The following is a 22,063-nucleotide window of genomic DNA, read 5'->3' as shown; positions in this document are numbered from 1 at the left end:
ATCATCTGCAAATGCCTTTATTCTGTAATCCTCTTGCCTAATCTTTATACCTTTCAAGATATTAGAGTCCCGTATTGTATTTAACAAGACTTCTAGTGTTAAAATAAATAAAAGTGGGGACAACGGGCATCCCTGTCTTGTTCCTTTTTCAATTTTAAACTCTGTTGTCAAACTTCCATTAATAATAATCTGTGCCTTTTGCTCTTGATAAATTGCCGAAATCGCCTGTATAAATTGGTCCCCAAAGTCCATCTTTTTCAAAGTCTTTAATAGAAAATTCCAAGCCACTCTATCAAAGGCCTTCTCTGCATCCAAAAAGACCAGCACTGCAGGGATCTGTTTATTCTTCTCAAGATATTCCAATAAATTTATTACTTGCCTTACATTGTCCTTCATATATCTGCCCTCGATAAATCCCGCTTGATCATCATGAATCACCTCTTGAATTACTGGCATCAATCTGTTGGCTAATACTTTTGCATAAATTTTATAGTCATTATTTAAAAGAGATATTGGTCTATAATTTTCCGGTTTTTTAGGACCTACTTGTTCTTTTGGTATCAAAGTAATATATGCTGATTTCCATGATGGGGGTATTTTACCCCCTTGTTGTATATTGCAAAATAAGTCTCTAAGTTGTTCCACCATTTCTGCTTGTAAAGTTTTATAATACACTGCAGTCAATCCATCTGTTCCAGGAGCTTTAGCTGTTTTCAATTGTTTAATTGCTGCAATTATTTCCTCAACTGTTATAGGGTAGTTCATTCTTCCTTTTTGTTGACTAGTAATTTTTGAGACTCTTTTCTCTTCTAGATATTTTTCTATAAGTCCATTCTGTATATCATCTTTAGCATATAATTTAGTATAGTATTCTACAAAGACTTCTTTAATCAATTTTTGTTGAGAAATTTCTTTCCCTCCAATATCAATACTCTCAATAGTCCGTATACTCTGCTTCTTCCTTAAGGTGTAGGCCAACCATCTTCCCGGTTTATTAGCATTGCAAAACGTATTATGCTTCGCATATTGTAAATTTGTTGCAGCTTGCTCCGCCAAGAGCATTTGAAATTGATCTTTCAAAAGTTTTATAGCACCAGATATTCTTTCATCTGTTGGGTTTTTAATGAGTAGCTGTTCCTTATTCTTTATTTCTACTTCCAATTCGAGTCTTTTCTTTTGTCGATTCTGTTTGTGTTTAGAGTTCATATAAATGAGTACCCCTCTCATATACGCTTTACTCGCATCCCATACAATTTCAATTGGGGTGCCCTTATTCAAGTTCATCTCAAAAAATTCTTTCATCTGTTTTTTAAGTTCTGTTATATTTTTTTTCATATCTAAACAAATTTTCATTTAATCTCCATGACCTTCTCTCAGTTTTTCCCATCTCAATTTCTATCCATACAGAACTATGATCAGTTAAAGTTCTTGGAAATATCTTTGTTCTTTTTGTTTTAACAAGTAAATCATCTGATAACAAGATAAAGTCAATCCTGGAAAAAGATCTATGTCTATCAGAGAAAAAAGTATAGTCCAATTCTTTTGGGTTGTAAATTCTCCAGATATCTTTTAATTCCAAATCTTCTTTCATATCAAAAAAAGTCTGTGGTAGTCTGATCCTTACTTTCGCCAAACTCTTTTTATCTAGTTTAGAATCAATTACTCCATTCTAATCTCCCATTATTAAAATAGATCTATAATCCCATTGCAATATTTTATTATGTAAAATTTTCTAATCACATCACACAATTGTTTGTGAGTCCGTTACTGAAATCCAGTGATATCACCAGAGTTCCCATAATCTACTTAGGAAGTGCAATGATGTGTGAGAATGACTTTTGGGATGAGGAGAAGAGAGGCTGCCTAGGGAAGGATCAGAGAAGAGGGGAGAATCCAGGGGTGAAATTCACTTACCTTCCCTACCGGTTCGCAAATGTGTGCGCACTACCACAGAGCCCTCATCAGAGCCTCCCCCAGACTCCAGGACTGGCCCATGTCCCTCCCCAACCTCCTCACTGTCCGAATCTGCTGCCAGCTCCAGTGGCCGCTGGTGGGCCACAACAGCTATACGGATTCTTCCTTCGGCTTCTGTCAATCCTGTCTCCAGGCGCAGAAGTGCATTTGAGACACAACGTGGCATCTGGAGAATTGATCTGGTGAATTTGGACTGAACTACTTCTAATGATGTAAAACATGAAGCTGACGGTCCGAGCAACGTCCCATAAAGGAGCTGTGCTAGCGACCTGACAACTTTCTTCTTGATCAACCCATGTTTTCTGGGAATCAACCTCTTGTTTTCAAAGAGTTTATGAATCATCTTTTTCCCCCTCTGTTCATTTTATTTGTCATCTGCTCTAGAATGTTCCCTATATTTGACCAATTGTATCAATTATATACTTTTTCTATATTTTGTCAGCAAATGATTGACAAATTTTTCTCAAACTATCTTGTTCACTTATGAAGATGATGGCAGTATTTGTATCCTAATTAAGCATATTTGGAGATTAGACAATTGTGGAAGAAAGATTCAATGTGGGATAAGAAACAAAGTTTTCAACTTTTCAAATTCTTGGATGTTCCTATTCTAGTTTCATCCCTTTCTGGAGAAGAACGAGTTTTTCAATATTTCTCAAAGAAAACTGTACTTGGACCAAAATGGAGAGATAACGGCCGATCTGGGCATCAAAACCTTCTTGGTTCTCCCCAAGGAGGATGTCAGAATAGAGATTCTGGCATATTTTGAAAGACAGAGACTTTCTATCATCCAAGATGTTCTTTCACAGCTAAAGTTGCTCAATAAGGTGGGAGAAATTTTGTTGCCTTTTCTCTGTTTTCCAAAGTCTGAGGTCCCATTTCCAGTGGGCAAAGCCTGGAGTCTCCAGGGTGGTTGGCCTCCCATGCCAGGTGGTGTCATCTCATGGAAGCTCTTCAAGAGACGGGACCTAAGTGGAGTGGCTTTGCCATGTTTTATGGAAACCTTTCAAGATCTTACTGGTCAGAGGTTTCTTTCTCCATCACAGTTTTACTCTACATTAAAAAAAATCTAATGGAATAAAAGCGTCCTCAAATTTTTACAGTAAACTTTGTTCTCAGTTTTAAGATGAATATATCATTATACTTAAATCTTTTTTTCAATTCCACCCCTCAAGACTTTATTAAGTAGAAAAGTAGTTTATTGCAATGTTAAATTCCAAAGCAAAAGGGAGGAACTACATGAAGAATCTGCCAGTTGTTTTATCTCCTGCATCTGTTTAGAAGTAATCAAAGGTTTCATGGTTACCTCAGTGAAGGTCAGAGGTTACTTGTCTTCATCCATTTCTGCCTCCATTTTCCATGGACAGAGAGTCCTAAGGTATTTTCTTTGGCATTCCTTGTTTTTCTGCTCAGTCCCTGCCTCAGTCCAAATGTGTGGAAAGTTGTCATCCTGGATTTGTCAAGAGGGCTCGAGAAGGAGAGCCAGTTTGCTGCTATGACTGCGTTCCTTGTCCGGAGGGGACCTTCTCCACTCAGGAAGGTGGGTCACACTGAGGAAAATGGGAGGCCTTGTGGAACTGGATCCATCCAGAACCTTTTCATGAAAGTGGAAGTTAAAAGACAGATTGAAGCTCACATGGGTTTTTTATTTTTAACCTGCACAATTTCTCATCTAAACGGAGGTAAATCAAAAAGACTTTGAAGGAAGGGTTGGGAAGAGATGGGAGCTGAGAGATAGTGGCTGGCCCAAACATATCTATTCCAATTTCATGTTTAAAGTGAAAATTTCTCTTTAGTGTGGATGTTTCCTGCCACATTTACCTCTCTGCGACCATCTGAGTTCTCTGAAACTTGAGGAACTGTCTTAGGTCCATCACCTGGAAGGATTACTATGATACCTTCTACATGCGCCTCCCCTTGAGGATCTCCGAGTTGCTGGTCCACAGGGAGGTAGTGTGGACAGTTATGGGGGAACCTCATTACATGAATATTCTGACAGCCAATTAGATATCCCAGGATAGGAACCCTCTGAGTCAATATATTAAAAAGTGCCATGGGTCAGGTCTCAGGATGTTTGCTTAGAAAGATTAGCTGATTCATTATTAACCTCTAATAATGTAGGTTCCTATGAAGATTCTGCACATTAACCAGGAGATAATTAACATCCTAGGACTTCCTCCAGTTTCATAGACTTCGCTCTACATTTGTTTGCAAATACATATTCTTTTGGTGAAATTGTTAAGGAACACATCTTGGAAATTGATCATGCTATTAGTTTAAGATCTTTGTTGAAAGATAAAAGGATAGAATATTAAATAAATATTATTTTTTGGCTTTTTCAGATACACAAATGTGCACCAAGTGTCCAGATGATAAACATCCAAATAAGAACAGAGTCCAATGTATCCCCAAAGTCATAACCTTCCTGTCTTATGAAGAACATCTGGGCATCATCCTGGTCTCTTTTGCCCTACCCTTCTTCCTAACCACAGGCCTTGTTTTAATCATCTTCATTAAATACAGAGAAACTCCCCTTGTCAAAGCCAACAACCGGGACCTCTCCTACATCCTCCTGGTCTCCCTCCTGCTTTGCTTCTTGTCTCCTCTTCTCTTCATTGGTCAACCAAGGAAAGCCACCTGCCTTCTCCGACAAATGGTTTTTAGCATCATCTTCTCAGTTGCTGTTTCTTCTCTCTTGGCCAAAACCATCATGGTGGTGCTGGCTTTCCTGGCCACAAAACCAGGAAACCGAGTGAAGAGATGGTTGGGGAAGAGCTTGGCCAACTCCATCATCTTCTCTTGTTCTGGAGTTCAAATTATCATCTGCTCCATCTGGTTGGGAGTTTCTGCCCCCTTCCCTGACTCTGACCTCCACTCCCAGCCTGGAGAGATCATCCTGCAATGCAACGAAGGGGCCGTTGTCATGTTCTACGTCACCCTCAGCTACATGGGCTTCCTGGCTGCCATCTGCTTCACGGTGGCTTTCCTGGCCAGGAACCTGCCTGGGGCCTTCAACGAAGCCAAGCTGATCACCTTCAGCATGCTGGTCTTCTGCAGTGTCTGGGTGACTTTTGTGCCCACCTACCTGAGCACCAAAGGGAAATACATGGTGGCTGTGCAGGTCTTCTCCATCCTGGCCTCCAGTGCTGGTCTGCTGGGCTGCATCTTCATCCCCAAGTGCTACATTATCCTTGTGAGGCCAGACCTCAACACAAAGGACCATCTTACAGGCAGAACAAATGTAAAAACATGAGTTAGAACACAATTGCGATATTGGAGAATTGTTAAAGTTTCTTTTAATTGAAGGGAGATATTAAGTCCTTATATAGTATGCAGAAGTCAAAAAAAATCATATCTATATGTTCCACAATGGAAATTTTTGAATGACTGGAATTCTTGTTGTTCCCTCCCCTTTCAATAAATCTTGCTAAAGAGAACTCTGAAAGTTATTCGGAGGAATTTGCCAGCTACTTTATGTGACACTTATAGAAAATAATGTGGGCACTTGTTCCTACTGACAGCAGCTAAAAGTGTGTGTGTGAGAGAGAGAGAGCAGGAAAAGAGGCCAGGAGGAAGCTGTGGGAACCAAGCACCAGCCTGATTGCCTGATCCTCTCCGTGAGAATGTCGGAATGATGTGAAATATGACATGTTTGATCGGCTGTCAGATGGGGAGGGAAATCTTATATAATTCTTTCTTGATTTCCTGATAAAAGCTCCTTTGCAGAAAGAATTTGGCAGAACAGCTGTCTGGGATTTCAGTTTGGGATTGTTTTTATTTTGGTACATTAAATAATTTAATTACACTAAAATAATAAAAAAGTAAATAAAAAAATAAAATGTGTTAAGAAATTTCAACTTTACACTTTGTATATTTTTTTCTTTCCTCAACCAGAGAAAGAAAATAGCAGTTTTCAGGCCCTTTAATTTTCAACTCCACAATTTCTACCTAAAGCATTTTCTCTGCTCCTCTTCCAAGCTTCTCTTGTCTGTGAAGGGCTGGAGAAGATGCCCAGAGAAAGGGGACCTGGAGACTCTCCCCAGGAGGAGGTGGAAGGCAGGGGCGAAATTCAAAAATTTTCCCTACCGGTTCTGTGGGCGTGGCTTGGTGGGTGTGGCTTGGTGGTCATGTGACTGGGTGGCCGTGGCTTGGTGGTCATGTGACCAGGAAAACCCACTATCACACTTTACACAAAAATAACACAAAAGCTGCACATTGCAAAAGCAGCTGGACTTCACAGAAAATGTCTGTCACAGAGAGATCAAAAACAAACTATCACACTTTACACAAAAATTGTGTTTTGTGATGAGCTTTCCCCCCTCCCCCAGGAATGTGCATATTCCAGCTGTGGAACAAGAAGCGCTCCAAAAACAAAATGTTCCTTTTTATTATTATTTTTTTATTCAGATGATCATGGCATAAAGTAGAAAATAAAGGTAGTAAAGAAATGGGAAAGGGAAAGAAAGGAGAAGGAGAAGAGTGGAATAAAGGGGAAAAGAAAAGAAAGGGGAAGGAAAGGAAAGGAAAGGAGTGGAGTGGAATAGCTGAAAAGTCCAAAGTCCAAGAAGAAAGGCTTCTTCCCCCCAATTCAGAACCTCTGGGGTTGGAAGCATCTGGCCAGGACACCCCCCTCCTCCCTCCTTCCTTTCTCCCCCCCCCCCATTCATTGAAGGCGAAGATTCTGCCGTGGGAAGAGTTGCTGCCTGGATGAGGAGGGGGGAGAGGCAGAGGGGGGAGAGACTTGGGGGTCACAGACAGACACCCCCCAATCTGAAGGGAAGACAGGAAACCCCTCAGCTAAACCAGGAGCAGGCGGAGAGGATCTGCAGGGATCCCTCCTAATCCAGAAGGATCCTCCTTCCCTCCAGCCCCCCTCCCAATAACCCCCCACCCCCGCCTGACAGCTGCTGTTTTCTTCTTTTGCCTCGCCTAGCCAGCCTTTTTTTCTCTGCTTCTCCCCCCCCATGGAATTATAGAGGGGGGGGGCAGAAGCAGCCCCTTCCTTCAGCGAAGCCCCCTCCAGGTTTCCAAGGCCCAGGAGCCGCTGCGATGTCCCTGGACTTCTCCGCGCAACCCACCTTCCGACAGAAGCCAATTCAGAGATCCAGTAGATTCCGCTCCCACCCTGCCCGCCCGCCCGGCCATTGGCTGGCCATTCCTGCAGGATTCGCACCCTCTGCCCTCGGAGGTTGGGAATCCACCTCCCTTCTAACCTGGCTGCCTTCGAGTTCGATCCCGGGCTGGACCCCGCTCGCAGCCTTTGGGGAGCTCAGGCTTTCTCCCACCCCCGCCCCTTATTTTCGGAAATAAAGAAAGAAAAGACGGGAATGAGAAGTGTGAAGAGGGATTTCTCTGTCACCACCAAAAAGACAATTGCAAAGCAGGAGGGGGGAGCTGGCACAGAATGGAAGGAAAGCCCCCCCCCCCGTTAATAAAGGACCCTCAGGAAGAGAGAAGCGAAAGGAAAGGGGGGAGAGAGACAGAGAGGGAGAGAGAGAGAGAGAGAGAATGACAGCGCAGCCCCCCCACCCCCCAGGCCAAGCGTCCCGCTGCTGCCCCGCCTGCCCCCGCCCAGCGCCTCCAGGGCTCGGCAGAGAGACCCCTCCTCGGAGCCCCTCCAGCGGAGCCTGAGCGCCGGGGGCTGTGCAGGGGCTGGAGGGCCAAGGCTAGGCAAGCCCCCCACCCAACTTCTCCGGAGGGGCTGCGCAGTTCCCGGTCAGGCTCCTCCGGGGCAGAGAAAGGACTCGGGGCCGCACCTGGCGCTCTGCACATGCTCGGGTGCCCCGAGTCGCTCTCGCAATCAGCCCGCTCAGCAACCAGCGGGGCAGAAAGGCCCCCCCCACAATGGAGAAGACCCAGGGGGAGGGGAGGGGAAGCCGCCGCCCGCCTTCCTCTCGGCCCCCTCCCAGACGAGGCAGCCCCCCACCAGCCGCGCCTGGCCTGCCCTCCCCCCCGCCACAGCCCCTTCCCCGCCTCCGCCGCCGTCCCTGCTGCCAGCCCCTCGCAACTGGAAGGCCGGCCGGTGCCCGAAGAGCCTCCCTCCCGCCCTCTCCTGCCCGGGCTCTCCAGGGGTCGCAGAGGAAGGCGGATTTCCCCTCCTGGGCAGGTTGCTTAGAGGGGGGAGACCCAGCCCAGGACGCGGCTGCCCCTCCCCTCCCGGCTTCCCCCGCCCCAGGTGGCAGGTCCTCCTAGCTGCCCCCCCCAGGGAGGCCCCCAGCCCTCAGGAGCAAGGCAGCCCCCTCGCCCTCCAGCCCCCTGGGCTTCCCCACCCGCAACCGAACCCCCCCGAGGAAGCCTCCGGATCCGCCCAGCCACGGTCGGTCTCCACTGCAGAGACTGGCGTTGAGTTGCAGCGTGGAAGAAGAAGAGCCGGCGGGGCTGATGGGCTCTGGAGTCTCTCCAGCAATGGGGTCACTCAGTGGGCAACGGCTGGTTTTGCTGGGCTGGTTGAGAATGTGGCGTTCTTCGCCTTTGGGCTAAAGCAATTTGACTGGTTTCCTTCGTCTTTCCCCCCATATTCCATTTTATGGAGCTTCATTTGGCTTCCGTGACTCAACGAGGGAACTTTTCCTGGAAACTCCCCAGGCGGAAAGGCTGCAGCTGCCCAGCAGAGGAGGAAACCCCGGTCAGTGAAGCCCTTTCAACTTCCTCACATATATACATAAAATGACTCTGGTGTCACTTTATCAGTCTATTACTACTTTTTATCATACCTTATGTTCCCTCTTTAATTCTGTTGTTCAACCATTCGTATCATCTTTCCCACACAGGATAATAATCTGAATACAAATCCCTAATTCTCCAGGGTGGCCTTGATGAGGCCCTTGGACAGGAGATTAAACAGAAGTGCACGGCAGTGGGACAGGCAAAGGGCAGACACCACGGCTATAAGTTTGGGCAAGGCGAGAGGGGGTCGTGGGGAAGGCCTTACTACCCATCTGTTCATCCATCCATCCATCCATCCATCCATCCATCCACTCACCTATCCATCCATCCATCCATCCATCCATCCATCCATCCACTCACCTATCCATCCATCCATCCATCCATCCATCCATCCATCCATCCATCCACTCACCTATCCATCCATCCATCCATCCATCCATCCATCCATCCATCCATCCATCCATCCACGTGTGTCTGAGACTAGGTTGAGTGTCCACCTCTCTCCACTAAATCAACAAAGAGAAGGTGGCATTTCTCTTTCATCTCCAACAGCCTCATCCAGGCCCCCCTGGAGAAGGAGGAATCTGCATGAAGTCTGCCTGAGTTGGCGGGAAATGGGAAGGGAAAGAGGGATTGAAAGAGGAGGGGGAGGGGAGGGGGAAGGAAGGGGAAGACAGCCCCGTCCCCTTCCCTTGTCTTTGGATGATTTTCTAAGTACAAACACCTGAAGAAGAATCAGCCTGACCTGCTCAAAACTTCTGAGATCAAAGCAATCCGAAGGCCGCCCTCTTCAGAAGGGACCCCGTGCAGCTGTCTCGGCTCTGTTGATTTCCCTCCCCTTCCCCCTCTTTCCCCCCTCCCTCTCGTCTTTTCCTCCCTCCTCACCTGCCACCAGGTGTCCGCCACATATTTGTGACCTTCCCTTACGCAGCTCTTACGCAGCAGAGCAAACCCCACCCAGCCAGGCTACCTCAACAACCAACCCAAAATACCCAGGAGCTGCCAATCATCCCCGGCCAGATCGAGGTCCCTGCCAGAGTTGAAGAGGAAGGGATCCAGCAGGACGGCTAGTCTGGGCCATTTGACCAAGGAAGGGAGGGTCTCCTGGGACTGAATTGAAGGGCCCTCGTGAAGGGGCCTCTGCAGATCCCCAGACCTGGAAGGTCTGGAGGGCAGGAACTGGGTCCACCTGAACTCAAACAAAAGGAGGATTTTGGTCCCCTGAATCTGGGCAGCTGCCCTTATTTCTCTCCTCCCCCAAGGCAAAGGAAGCCCCTCCTTCTCCAGATGTTGCTGTCTACAGTTGTGAGAGTGAAAAGGGCCCAGTTGTCCCAATCACCCTTCCCCTCACCTGCAACTTCCTCCTCCCCATCCAGCCCTTCACAGCCTCCAGGCACCGCGGAAGCACCAGAGTGAGCAGCGTTGCACGTTTTCCTAGACGCCAAATATGGAAGTTGAGAAAATGGTGTGTGTGTGTGTGTAGTTGATTGGCGGCAGAGCGTGGCGTCTCCTCCGTGGGTGGAAAGTCAAAGGGGCAATGCAGGTGGAGGCTGCCTACTGTGGCTCCTCTCCCAAGAGCAGCTGGGGGGAGGGTTGGGCAGTGCGGGGCCAGGGCGTGAAGGTGTGTGTGTGTGTGTTGCTGGTGTGGCTCCTCACCTGCATGGTGGCAAAGGAAGCCCTGCCTGGGTGGCGCCTTCCGCCCTTCTTCTTCCCCTCCCAGAGGGAAACCTTCAGTCCAGGATTGGGAAGATACAGATCCAGAGAAGGGAAGACGGCGGGATTCACCCATTACTCTTGCTAATCCATTAGTGGGGAGGATTGGGTCTTGATCGCAGGGGGCAAAGGTGGACAGTTAAATTCTGGGATCAGCGATTGGCCCAGAGTCCCCCCAGCCGGTGGGATTCAAACCCAAAATCTCTCCGTTCCTAGGCTGCTGCTTGGACCACTGGGCCGCCTCAGGCCGCCTCTGTGCAGGGAGAGTGAGCAGCCCCCTTTGCCCTCCCCCAAGTTCCAGGCAGGGCGCCATGGCTTCCTGGGAGGGCTGACTCTGCCCTGGTAGGGAAGCAGCCAGGAGCAACTGCCGAGTCAGACCTGACCGCCTTTAGCGCAGCACAGAAGAATCAGATGGAAACGCCTTGTGTGGCAGAGATGGCCTGGACTCCCCGCGGGTGAAGATGGGGGCCCAGGAGAGCTGAAGGGGATGCGGAAGCCTGACTCTCACTCCAGAGGGAGCTGTGGAGGGCAGTCAAGGGAGCGCAGCCGCGGGGGCAAGAAAGGAGGGAGGGGCATTTCCCCGGCCCCCTAAGAAGGGCCCCATCCCCTCGGGGGAAGACCAGGCGGAGCTGCTTGGCTGATGTCACAACTTTTCTGGGCCACTTTGACTTCGGTTGCACTCCAGAGGGAACCCCACACCTTGCAAAGACCCCAATGCCCCCTGGGCCCTTGCTCTGCGGACCTTTGGAAGCCAGTTAAGAAGGGGGGGCTGCTCCTCCCCTCCCCCTCCTTTTTCTCTCCTTCCTATTTCTTTCTTTCGTCACTTTCGCTTTCTGGGCCCTCGTCCTCTTGGCCAGATCCCCCTCCTGCCTTGGCCCCCCAGGAGTCCCCCTCGGGGCTGGCTGAGAGTCCCTCTGGGAAGCACAGTGGGTGAGGAAGCAGCGGAGCGGCGGCTGCCTCCATCACCTTCCTCCCAGCCTGGCTGCGGGAATGGAGGGCTAAGTGGGCAGCTCTGCGCCTCTCTCCTCCCGGCCCCGTCAGAGCTCAGAGTCTGCAGGAGCCGCGCTGAAGAGGGCTGCCCGGGGGACCGGGGCGAGGAAGCCTCCGGAGCGCTGGAGCTGAAGTGGGGCTTCTGAGCTTCACCCGAGGCCTCCCCACAAGAGGCAGACAGCTGGGCAGGTGAGGAGGAGGAGGGCGATGGAGAAGTTATTCCCTGGGGCAGTGGATCCCTCACCGCTGGGCTCCGGGAAACCTCGGAGGCTTTACTTCGCAGTGCCCTTCGCAGAGGTTGCAGCCCCGCGGGCTGGGGAGGAGGGGATTAGATCCGGCTGTCGGAGGAGTCCTTATCACCCACTAAAGGGACTGAGGGGGGAGGATGCAGGATCCCTTAGAAAGCCCTTTTTCCCAGGGGAGGGGCAGCTGCGGGAAAGAGGTGCTGACCAGGTCTCTCAGCGATGCCCTCCCCCCACCTGGCTTGGTGAACAAGGGTTCTCATGAAGATGAGATGATGGTATAACTCTTGGAGGATGGGTCCTACAGCTTCCATCTTACCTCTTTTCCTAATTTCTCATTCTACACATCTATATTTTCAGTCACTGACAATAGGAATATTTGCTCAAATTATAAAGTGTTTGGTTCTTGGGAGCTGCAAAATATTTAAAAATTCCTATGAATGACTTTCACAGATTTCTCTTTAATTAGATTTATTGGGATGAATAATGAAATAATTTCAGTCATTCAACCATTTCCCATTTCAAAACAAACTATTTAAGTGGGAATAATTACTGCCTTCTTTCAAATAAAAGAAACTTTAACAATTCTTCCAATATCACAATGGTGTTATATCTCATGTTTTTACATTGATTCTGGCTGTGAGCTGCTCCTTTGTGTTGAGGTCTGGCCTCAGAAGGATAATGTAGCACTTGGGGATGAAGATGCAGACCAGCAGACCAGCACTGGAGGCCAGGATGGAGAAGACCTGCACAGCCACCATGTATTTCCCTTTGGTGCTCAGGTAGGTGGGCACAAAAGTCACCCAGACACTGCAGAAGACCAGCATGCTGAAGGTGATCAGCTTGGCTTCGTTGAAGGCCCCAGGCAGGTTCCTGGCCAGGAAAGCCACCGTGAAGCAGATGGCAGCCAGGAAGCCCAGGTAGCTGAGGGTGACGTAGAACATGACAACGGCCCCTTCATTGCATTGCAGGATGATCTCTCCAGGCTGGGAGTGGAGGTCAGAGTCAGGGAAGGGGGGAGAAACTCCCAGCCAGATGGAGCAGATGATAATTTGGACAGCAGAAGAAGAAAGGATGATGGAGTTGGCCAAGCTCTTCCCCAACCATCTCTTCACTCGGTTTCCTGGTTTTGTGGCCAGGAAAGCCAGCACCACCGTGATGGTTTTGGCCAAGAGAGAAGAAACGGCAACTGAGAAGATGGTGCTGAAAACCATTTGTCGGAGAAGGCAGGTGGCTTTCCTTGGTTGACCAATGAAGAGAGAAGGAGATAAGAAACAAAGCAGGAGGGAGACCAGGAGGATATAGGAGAGGTCCCGGTTGTTGGCTTTGACAAGGGGAGTTTCTCGGTATCTAATAAACATGATTAAAACAAGAACTGTGGTTAGGAACAAGAGTAGAGCAAAAGAAACCAGGATGATGCCCAGATGTTCTTCATAAGACAGGAAGGTTATAATTTTGGGGATACATTGAACTCGGTCCTTATTTGGGTATTTATCATCTGGGCACTTGGTGCATTTTTCTGTATCTGAGAAAAGGAAAAAGCAATATTTCTTTAATACACTGTTGTTTTTTTTACATTTCAAGAAATAGCTTTTTTGGATGACAGCTGTTACCAGGGGCATTATCCAAGAAGTATTTCTTAACTATTTCATTAAAAAGAGCATAAGAAAGATATTTTTTTTACTAAAAATGTATCTAGGTATATGAAGTTGAGAGAGGCTCCAGGATGTTAATTATTTCTGTAATGTGTAGAATCTTCATAGGAACCTATATTGTTAGACGTTAATAATGAATCATATAATCTTTTTAGGCAAACATCCTGAGTCCTGCCACATGGCAGTTAATATCCTGGACTTGGAAGATACCTACAGCATCTTGTAACACCTAGAAGCAACCAGGAATTAAGGAGAAACTTCCTATCAGTGAGAGCAATTAGCCAGTGGAACAGCTGGCCTCCAGAAGTTGTGGGTGCTTCAACATTGGAGGTTTTTAAGAAGAGACTGGACAGTCACTTGTCTGAAATGGTATAGAGTCTCCTGCTTGAACAGGGGGCTGGACTAGAAGACCTCCAAAGTTCCTTCTATTCTATTCTGATTGATTGATTGATTGATTGATTGATCTACATGACTGGAAGAATATTTGTGTAATGAGTTCCCCCCATAACTATCCACAGCACCAGATTACGGACCAGTGACACCTTCTCAGTGATCCTCAAGGGGAGGATCCAATATACAGTGGATTGCGAGGTCTTTCAGAAGGTGGACCTGAAACAATTCATCTAGTTTCAAAGATCTCAGATGTTCCTAGAAAGGTGAACTTAGCAGCACATATCCAAACTAAAAAGCAGAAGAGATATTTCCTCTGCTGTTAGTAAAGCTTGCCCAGTCTGCCACCCCCTCCTCCCATCTCTTTCCCAGCCCCTCCTTCCAAGTCTTCTTGATTTACTTCCGTTTAGATAAGAAATTGTGCAGGTTAAGAATAAAAAACGAGGTGAGCTTCGATCTATCTTTTCACTTGCACTTTTATGAAAATGTTCTCATTTGTGATCTTATTCAGGAGGGGGGAGCGGACCTGGCGGGTATTATGGAGACCTGGTTGGGCCTGGAGGGAGGGGTCCCTCTGGTAGAAATGTGCCCACCAGGCTTCCACACATTCCATCAGCCGAGGCCTCAGGGGAGGGGCGAGGGAGTAGCAGTTATTATTAGAGAAGGCCTTAGGCCGAGGGAGACCACTGTTCCTCAGATGGCCGGTTGTGAATCCCTCCTTGTGAAATGGGGCCACGGGGTTCAGATGGGTTTGCTGATCACGTACGTGGCTCCCTGCCACGTGGCAGCAGCCCTGCCCAAGCTACTCAACGTCATCGCCGCGGTGGCGGTTGATACCCCCAGGCTTATGGTCATGGGGGATTTCAACCTACCGTCCGTGGGCGAGGCGTCTGAGGTGGCTCGGGAGTTCATGGCTTCCATGACAGCTATGGACCTGACCCAGTTAATTCATGGTCCTACTCACACGGGGGGAAACACGCTGGATCTGGTTTTTGTCTCTGGACAGTGGTTGAGTGATCTCGAGATAGGGGATATAGTCACCGAGCCCTTGTCATGGTCTGATCACTCTCTCCTTCATCTCGACCTTCGAACCGCTACACCCCGCCGCAGGGAGGTGGAGCCGGTAAGATGGTTCCGCCCCAGGCGCCTGATGGAACCTGATAAGTTCCAGATGGAGCTTGGGCCATTCCCTGAGGCTCTGGCACACGCCCCGACTGGAGACCTAGTGGCCGCCTGGGATGGGGCGGCCGCTGGAGCTCTGGACCGGGTCGTGCCTTTGCGGCCTCTGACCCGGCGCCGATCTCATTTAGCTCCTCGGTTTACCGAGGAGCTGAGGGAGTTGAAGCACCGGAAAAGACGCCTAGAGAGTAGTTGGAGGGCCAGCTGTTCTGAATCTGACTGGACACTGGTAAGATCTCATATTAGGAATTACCTAGTGGCGATAAAAGCAGCGAAATGTAGCTATTTTGCTGCTCTTATTGCGTCATCAGATAATTGCCCGGCCGCCCTGTTTAGGGTGACCTGCTCCCTGCTCCAACAGGAAGCGCGGGAGGACCCCTTGGAGGGCAGAGCCGAGGATTTTGTTCAATATCTGTATGACAAAATCACTCAGATTCGGGAAGATCTGGACTCCGACTGGGTAGTCTCAGGGGGAGGAACTGGGGCAGGTCTTGAGAATGTTATCTAGGATGAGTTTGATCCTGTGACCCCTGAGGACGTGGACAGGATTCTGGGTAGACTGAACGCGACCACTTGTTTATTGGACCCGTGTCCCTCCTGGTTAGTGCTGGCTTCTCGGGAGGTGACACGAGGCTGGTTCCAGGGGATTATAAATGCTTCGTTGGGTGAGGGTGTCTTTCCTGCCACCTTGAAAGAGGCGGTAGTGAGGCCTCTCCTCAAGAAGCCTTCCCTGGACCCAGCAGTGTTGGCTAATTATCGTCCGGTCTCCAACCTTCATTTTGTGGCGAAGGTTGTTGAGAGTGTGGTCGCGAAACAGTTCCCCCAGCACCTGGATGAAATGACGTATCTGGATCCATTCCAGTCAGGCTTCAGGCCCGGGTACAGCACGGAAACGGCATTGGTCGCATTGGTTGATGATCTCTGGAGGGCTCGGGACAGGGGGTGCTCCTCTGTCCTGGTCCTGTTAGATCTCTCAGCGGCTTTTGATACCATCGACCATGGTATCATGCTGCACCGGTTGGAAGAGTTAGGGGTGGGAGGCACTGTGTTGCGGTGGTTCTCCTCCTTTCTCTCTGACCGGTCGCAGTCTGTGTTGACAGGGGGGCAGAGGTCGACCCCGAGGCCCCTCATATGTGGGGTGCCGTAAGGGTCGGTCCTCTCGCCTCTCCTGTTCAACATTTATGTGAAGCCGCTGGGTGAGATCATCCGTGGTTTTGGGGTGGAGTACCATCAGTACGCTGACGACACCCAGCTGTACATCTCCACCCCGGATCACCCCAACGATACCCTTGAAGTGATGTCCCGGTGCCTGGAGGCCGTACGGATCTGGATGGGGAGGAACAGGCTCAGGCTCAACCCATCCAAGACCGAGTGGCTGTGGTTTCCGACGTCCCGATATAGTCAGTTGACGCCATCTCTGACTATTGGGGGCGAATCACTGGCCCCCACAGAGAGGGCTCGCAACTTGGGCGTCCTCCTGGATTCACGGCTGTCTTTAGAAGAGCACTTGACGGCCGTGACCGGGAGGATTTTTTATCAGGTTCGCCTGATTCGCCAGTTGCGTCCCTTTCTGGATTGGGACTCGTTACGCACGGTCACTCATGCCCTCGTCACCTCCCACCTGGACTATTGTAATGCTCTCTACATAGGGCTCCCCTTGAGGAGCACCCGGAGGCGCCAACTGGCGCAGAGTGCGGCCGCGCGGGTGGTAATAGGAGCGTCATGGCGCTCCCATGTGACACCTCTCCTGCGCGAGCTGCACTGGCTCCCGGTGGTCTTCCGGGTGCGCTTCAAGGTTTTGGTTACCACCTTTAAAGCGCTCCATGGCTTAGGACCTGGTTATCTACGGGACCGCCTACTACCACCAATAGCCTCCCACCGGCCAGTACGCTCTCATAGAGAGGGACTCCTCCGGGTGCCGTCAGCCAAACAATATCGGCTGGCGACCCCTAGGGGGAGAGCCTTCTCTGTGGGGGCACCTACCGTCTGGAATGAGCTCCCCACAGAGATACGGAGGATCCCGGATCTGCGCACCTTCCGCCGCGCTGTGAAGACTCTTTTATTCCATCAAGCAAGCTTGGCCTAATCTCCTCCCTCTTTTAATATATAAATTTTAATCTGTTCTTAAATTATTGGGGTGTTTTAATTTGTCTGGGCCAAAATGATTTAATTTGATTTTAACTGGTTTTTTAAATTTTTGTATTTATGTATTTTATTGCTTGGCTGTTCACCGCCCTGAGTCCTTCGGGAGTAGGGCGGTATACAAATCAGAAATAAAAAAAATATATATTACTGTATCACCCCTACAATTTACCACAATTAGATTAACACGTGCAAATGCCTTCTGGAGTATTCTATTCCAATAAAGGGCCTATTATAATTTTCGAGGATTGCTGCATCTTTTTTTGCTTTTCTATCCCAGATTCTTTCTGGAGGAAATTTTTTAACTTCTTTCTCCAGTTATACAAGAAACAGGCAGACCTCAAAGCCTAATAAGATTTGTCAGGTGCATAATCCAAGTTTGGTCTTTTATTGAAGTTTTGTCTGTTCCAACAGCCACAATTTTCAGAGTCTGTCAGTTTCCATATGTTAAATTTAATGCCAATGCCTATATTTTCTGAATTTAGAGAAAGCAGAAGTTGTGTAAATTCCCAAATAAGCTCTGAGGGCAGCAGCTGGAGTCCTTTTAGCCACCCCAAGATCCTCCTCAGAGGCTGAGATTGGGTTGGTTCTGCTGGTGGTTTCTCTCTGGAGCCCCAAACATCAGATTGATGTAAGAACATGGGGGAAAACTGGGCCTCAGATACTTTAATAATTGGGGCTGAGGAAGCTGGAGAGCTATGAGGTTTTCATTTAAGCACCACTTTCACTCCTGCCCTTTCTCTAACGGAGCTCCTTGGATTATGAGGGAGCCAAGATTCAGGCTCAGACAAAACAACCCCAGGTAAAGAAAGGTGTTACTTTCTCTATTGGATGACCATCTATGGCTATGATGTCATTTCACAACGACCATAACTTTTGAACTTGCTTTATCAGATAATTATTAAGACAAAACAATCCAATGTGTAAGTATGATAAAATCACATTCTCTGTATAAATCAGTGTATTCCAATAGGAATTTAGCAGGCTAAACATGCTGTCATACCTATAACAGTACATATAACAAAATAAAAGGGTTGGAAGGGACCTTGGAGGTCTTCTAGTCCAACCCCCTGTTCAAGGAGTAAACCAGGCATAATAGCAGTAACTGTTTGAGGGATCCTGGAGTCTTAGTGGACAACCAATTAAATATGAGTGAAGAGTGTGCAGCGGCAGCCAAAAAAGACAATGCAATCCTAAATTGCATTAACAGAGGGATACAATCAATATCAAGAGAGGTACTAATACCACCCTATAAAGCCTTAGTAAAACCACACCTAGAATCCTGCATCCAGTTTTGATCACCACACTATAAAAAGATGTTGAGACTCTAGAAAAAGTGCAGAGAAGAGCAACCAAGAGGATTAAGAGACTGGAGGCTAAAACATACAATGAACGGTTGCAGGAACTGGGCATGGCTGGTCTAGTGAAGAGAAGGACCAGGGGAGACATGATAGCAGTCTTCCAATATTTGAGGGGCTGCCACAGAGAGGAGGGGGTCAAGCTGTTTTCCCAAAGCACCCAAAGGCCGGACAAAGGCCAGGCAAGGAAGAATGGATGGAAACTGAACAAGGAGAGATTCAACCTGGAAATAAAGAGATAAAGTTGCCTTCAGAAGTTGTGGGAGCTTCATCACTGGAAGCTTTCAAGAAGAGACTGGACCGTCATCTGTCAGAAATGGTGTAGGGGCTGCTTGGACTAGGTGACCTACAAGGTCCCTTCCAACTCTGTTAATCTGTATCTATCTATACTATTCCAGACAAGAGGCTGTCCAGTCTCTTCTTAAAAGCCTCCAGTGATGGACCACCCACCATTTCTGAAGGGGAGACATTCCTCACCATTAGGAAATTTCTCCTTAGTTCTAGGTTGTTTCTCTCCTTGATTAGTTTCCCTCCATTGTTTCTTGTCTTGCCTTCTAGTACTTTGGAAAATAGGTGGACCTCCTCTTCTCTGTGGCAGCCCCCCAAATATTGGTACATTGCTATGATGTCACCCCTCGTCCTTTTCACTAGACTAGACATACTGAATTCCTGCAACTGTTCCTCATATGTTTTAGTCTCCAGGCCCTTAATCATCTTTTCTGTTCTCTTTCCAGAGTCTCTACATCTTTTTTATAATATGGAGACTAAAACTGGATGCACTATTCCAAGTGTGCTCTTGCCAAGGCATTATAAAGAGCCTTGGTAGTACAGTGGTTTAAGGCACCCTGTTATTAAGCTGGTTATTAAGACCAGCTGCCTGCAATTACTGCAGGGTTCGAATCTCGCCAAGACGCAGCCTTCCATCCTTTCTAAGGTAGGTAAAATGAGGACCCAGTTGTGGGGGCAATAAGCTGACTTTGTATAAATATACAAAAGGATGAAGGCTATTGCTGAGCACATTGTAAGCCGCCCTGAGGCTTCGGAGAAGGGCGGCATATAAATCAAATTAAAAAAAATAAATTATAAAGCGGTACCAATACTTCATGTGATCTTGATTTTATCCCTTTGTTAATGCAACCTAGAATTGGCTTTTTTGGCTGCCGCCACACATTGCTGGCTCATATTTAAGTGATTGTCCACTAGGACTCCAAGATCCCTCTCATAGTTACTGCTATGGAGCAAGGTTTCACCTCATCAAGGTGAATTTACAATGAATTTCATTTTGTTAGATAGGCCCAGGATTCAAGTCTATCTAGATCCATCTGGATCTTGAGCCTATCTTCTGGGGGGTTGGCTATTCCTGCCACTTTAGTGTTGTCTTCAAATTTGATGATTTCCCCATTTCTCCCCTCATCCAAATCATTCATGAAGATGTTGAAGAGAACTGGGCCTAAAATGGAACCTTGGGGTCCCCCACTGCTTGTTTCCCTCCATGCAGACGTAGTTCCATTGAGGACCACAGGCTGAGCCCATCTGGGGGTGATGCTGTCCATCCCACATATTTTCAGGTTCCCGAGAAATAGGTTGTGATTTACTTTGTCAAAGCCTTTCTGAAATCCAAGTACTGTATACTACATGCACTGCATTTCACTGGTCCAGTTATTCAGTCATTTTTGTCAAAAAATGAAATAACATTTATTTATGATCTGTTTTTTGATCCTGCATTAGTCCTAGTAAGTCATTCATATCTAGACTGAGTAACAAGGGTTCAAATATGCCTCTTTCCCTTCCCCCTTGATAAGCATAGATCCTTCTTCTCATGGCTCCATTGAGCCCAAACCTCCCTCTCAAACAAGGGCTTGGATCAGGGCCAACAGGCTGAGCTCCATTTTGAGGGCAATCAATTTTCTCCATCATAATTTTCTGTTTATTGAGTCAAATGCTACACTAACATCTAGAAAGCAGCAAACCTTGTTTTACTTCACTGATATAGATGAGATATTTCAAGACAAATTTGTTGCCAATATTAGATTATTAACTTATGCATTATTTCTTACAAAATCTATATAGCTTTTAACTCTACCTAAAACCTTCTGCAAGGAATGATTTTTTCTCAAGTTTAACTAAGAGGATCATGGCATAAATTTTAGCCACAATATCTGCTAGTCTATTTGATCTATAATTGCTAGAATAATTTTTATTCCACATTTTAGATAGGTAAAATGCTACTATTGCCAACTTCAACCTGTCTGGATAGGGCTGACATTATTTATCTGTGAAAATGAAGATGCCAATAGAGGCCCCAACAACCAGGGATATTTTCTGATCAGTTAAATAGTTGGTAGAATGTCTTTTGCAGGGAATGTATTGCTTGCAGTTCAGGCCTTTTCTGATTAATCTCAAAATGAACATAATGGGGTAAAATATTGAAGTTTTTGCTAATATGGAGAAAAGCAGCTCTTTGATTCCATGGAGAAGACATGATTGAATCTATTGCTCACCCACCACCATCCACCCCTCACTTTACTAGAAGGAGAAACACACACACAAACCTGTGGGACTTTGTAGGTGCCTCCTAATGTTGACATCTGGATGGAGTTCTCCCTTTTAGTTGCATCAATCAGAGCCAGAAGATTCTCCTTCCTTCCACAGCTGTAGTTGGGGACATTGGCTTCTCCAGTGGAGAGCATGTCCAGCAAGGCATCTGAAGTGTGGAAAGTGCTCAAATAGTTGTTATGGATGTTGTAGCCAAGTGTGAGATTGTGCAAGAGTTGGGAATTCTTGCTGGCCAGTTGAATGTTGAAAATGAATATTAATCCAAATACAGAATTATAAGATGTCCTATTGTAAAAAAAATTATAATCAACAGCAACAACAAATACTTTTTTTAATATATAATCATCCACAAGCCTACTGAGTCTTAGGCCAACATTGATCCCAAACCAATGATCAGTTACAAAAATATGGAAACGGGCTGAAATACAGCAACTACAACTGGTTCCACCACTACGTTGAATAAAATTCATTATTCAAGTGATAAATTAAGGATTGGACTGAGAGAGGAAATTAATCTGCAGCCCTTTCAACTTTTTTTCAGACCCATTTTTTGATGTGAGTCTTTTTCACAAAACCAAAGAGAGAAGCCATGGAAATCAAAATCATTCAGGAAATTAGACATATTCCCCAATATAAGAATAAATGAATTAAAAAGAAAAGAAGAGTGTTAAAATGGAGGGACTGCAACTCCATTACTCTGAATGACTTACGAATCATAGAAAACAAACGGAAGAGAAGGAGCCATGTTGAAAAGAAACTTTGCATGTAATCTTTCCTTTCCACTGATGACTATACTGATTAGATGGTCTCCTGGTCTATAGCAGCTCCATGGTTTTCCATCCTGGTTCTCCAAACTCAGCAGGCATTTCATTCTCAGCTTCCCAGAGACTGAATGGGACAAAAGCAGCATCAGAGGCAGAAGCAGGAGGTCCATCATTCATGGTGTGAATTAATCAATATCCTTCCAGTTTCTAAAGAAAAATTGGAAGAATTCAAAGGACTCTCACAAGGTGGAACATCCAGTTGCTTTTTCTCAACACAGAGAAACACTCAGCTTCATCTGGAAAGGAGAGAGACGTAGATTCAAGAGCACAGACCCTGCCTGTCCCAAACCTCCATCTTTCTCTGCCCAAAGTCTCCCCTGGAGGATTCAGCCCAACAGCAGAGCTGAAACTTTTATCATAGTTCTCCCTCTCAG

The 22,063-nt window shown here is 47.2% G+C and overlaps 2 protein-coding genes across 2 annotated transcripts in view; both read right to left on the bottom strand.

Annotated features, from left to right (window-relative positions):
• Positions 1–11,899, bottom strand: part of LOC148111942 (uncharacterized) — a 34,691-nt gene extending 22,792 nt beyond the window's left edge. Inside the window, exons 1-2 of the mRNA XM_087879409.1 lie at positions 11,823–11,899; positions 9,611–9,829 (exon numbers count right to left, since the gene is read on the bottom strand). Of these exons, the coding sequence (XP_087735535.1) occupies positions 9,611–9,829; positions 11,823–11,899 (296 nt within the window). The remainder of the gene's footprint in view (positions 1–9,610; positions 9,830–11,822) is intronic.
• Positions 1–22,063, bottom strand: part of LOC148111939 (vomeronasal type-2 receptor 26-like) — a 271,952-nt gene that overhangs the window by 143,208 nt on the left and 106,681 nt on the right. The window lies entirely within an intron of this gene.

The sequence above is a fragment of the Pantherophis guttatus genome, chromosome 15 (genome assembly GCF_059756535.1).
Source record: "Pantherophis guttatus breed Tessera chromosome 15, ASM5975653v1, whole genome shotgun sequence".
Taxonomy (NCBI): Eukaryota; Metazoa; Chordata; class Lepidosauria; order Squamata; family Colubridae; genus Pantherophis; species Pantherophis guttatus.
The sequence above is the reverse complement of the archived record's forward strand: the minus strand, read 5'-3'. Positions and strand labels throughout refer to the sequence as shown.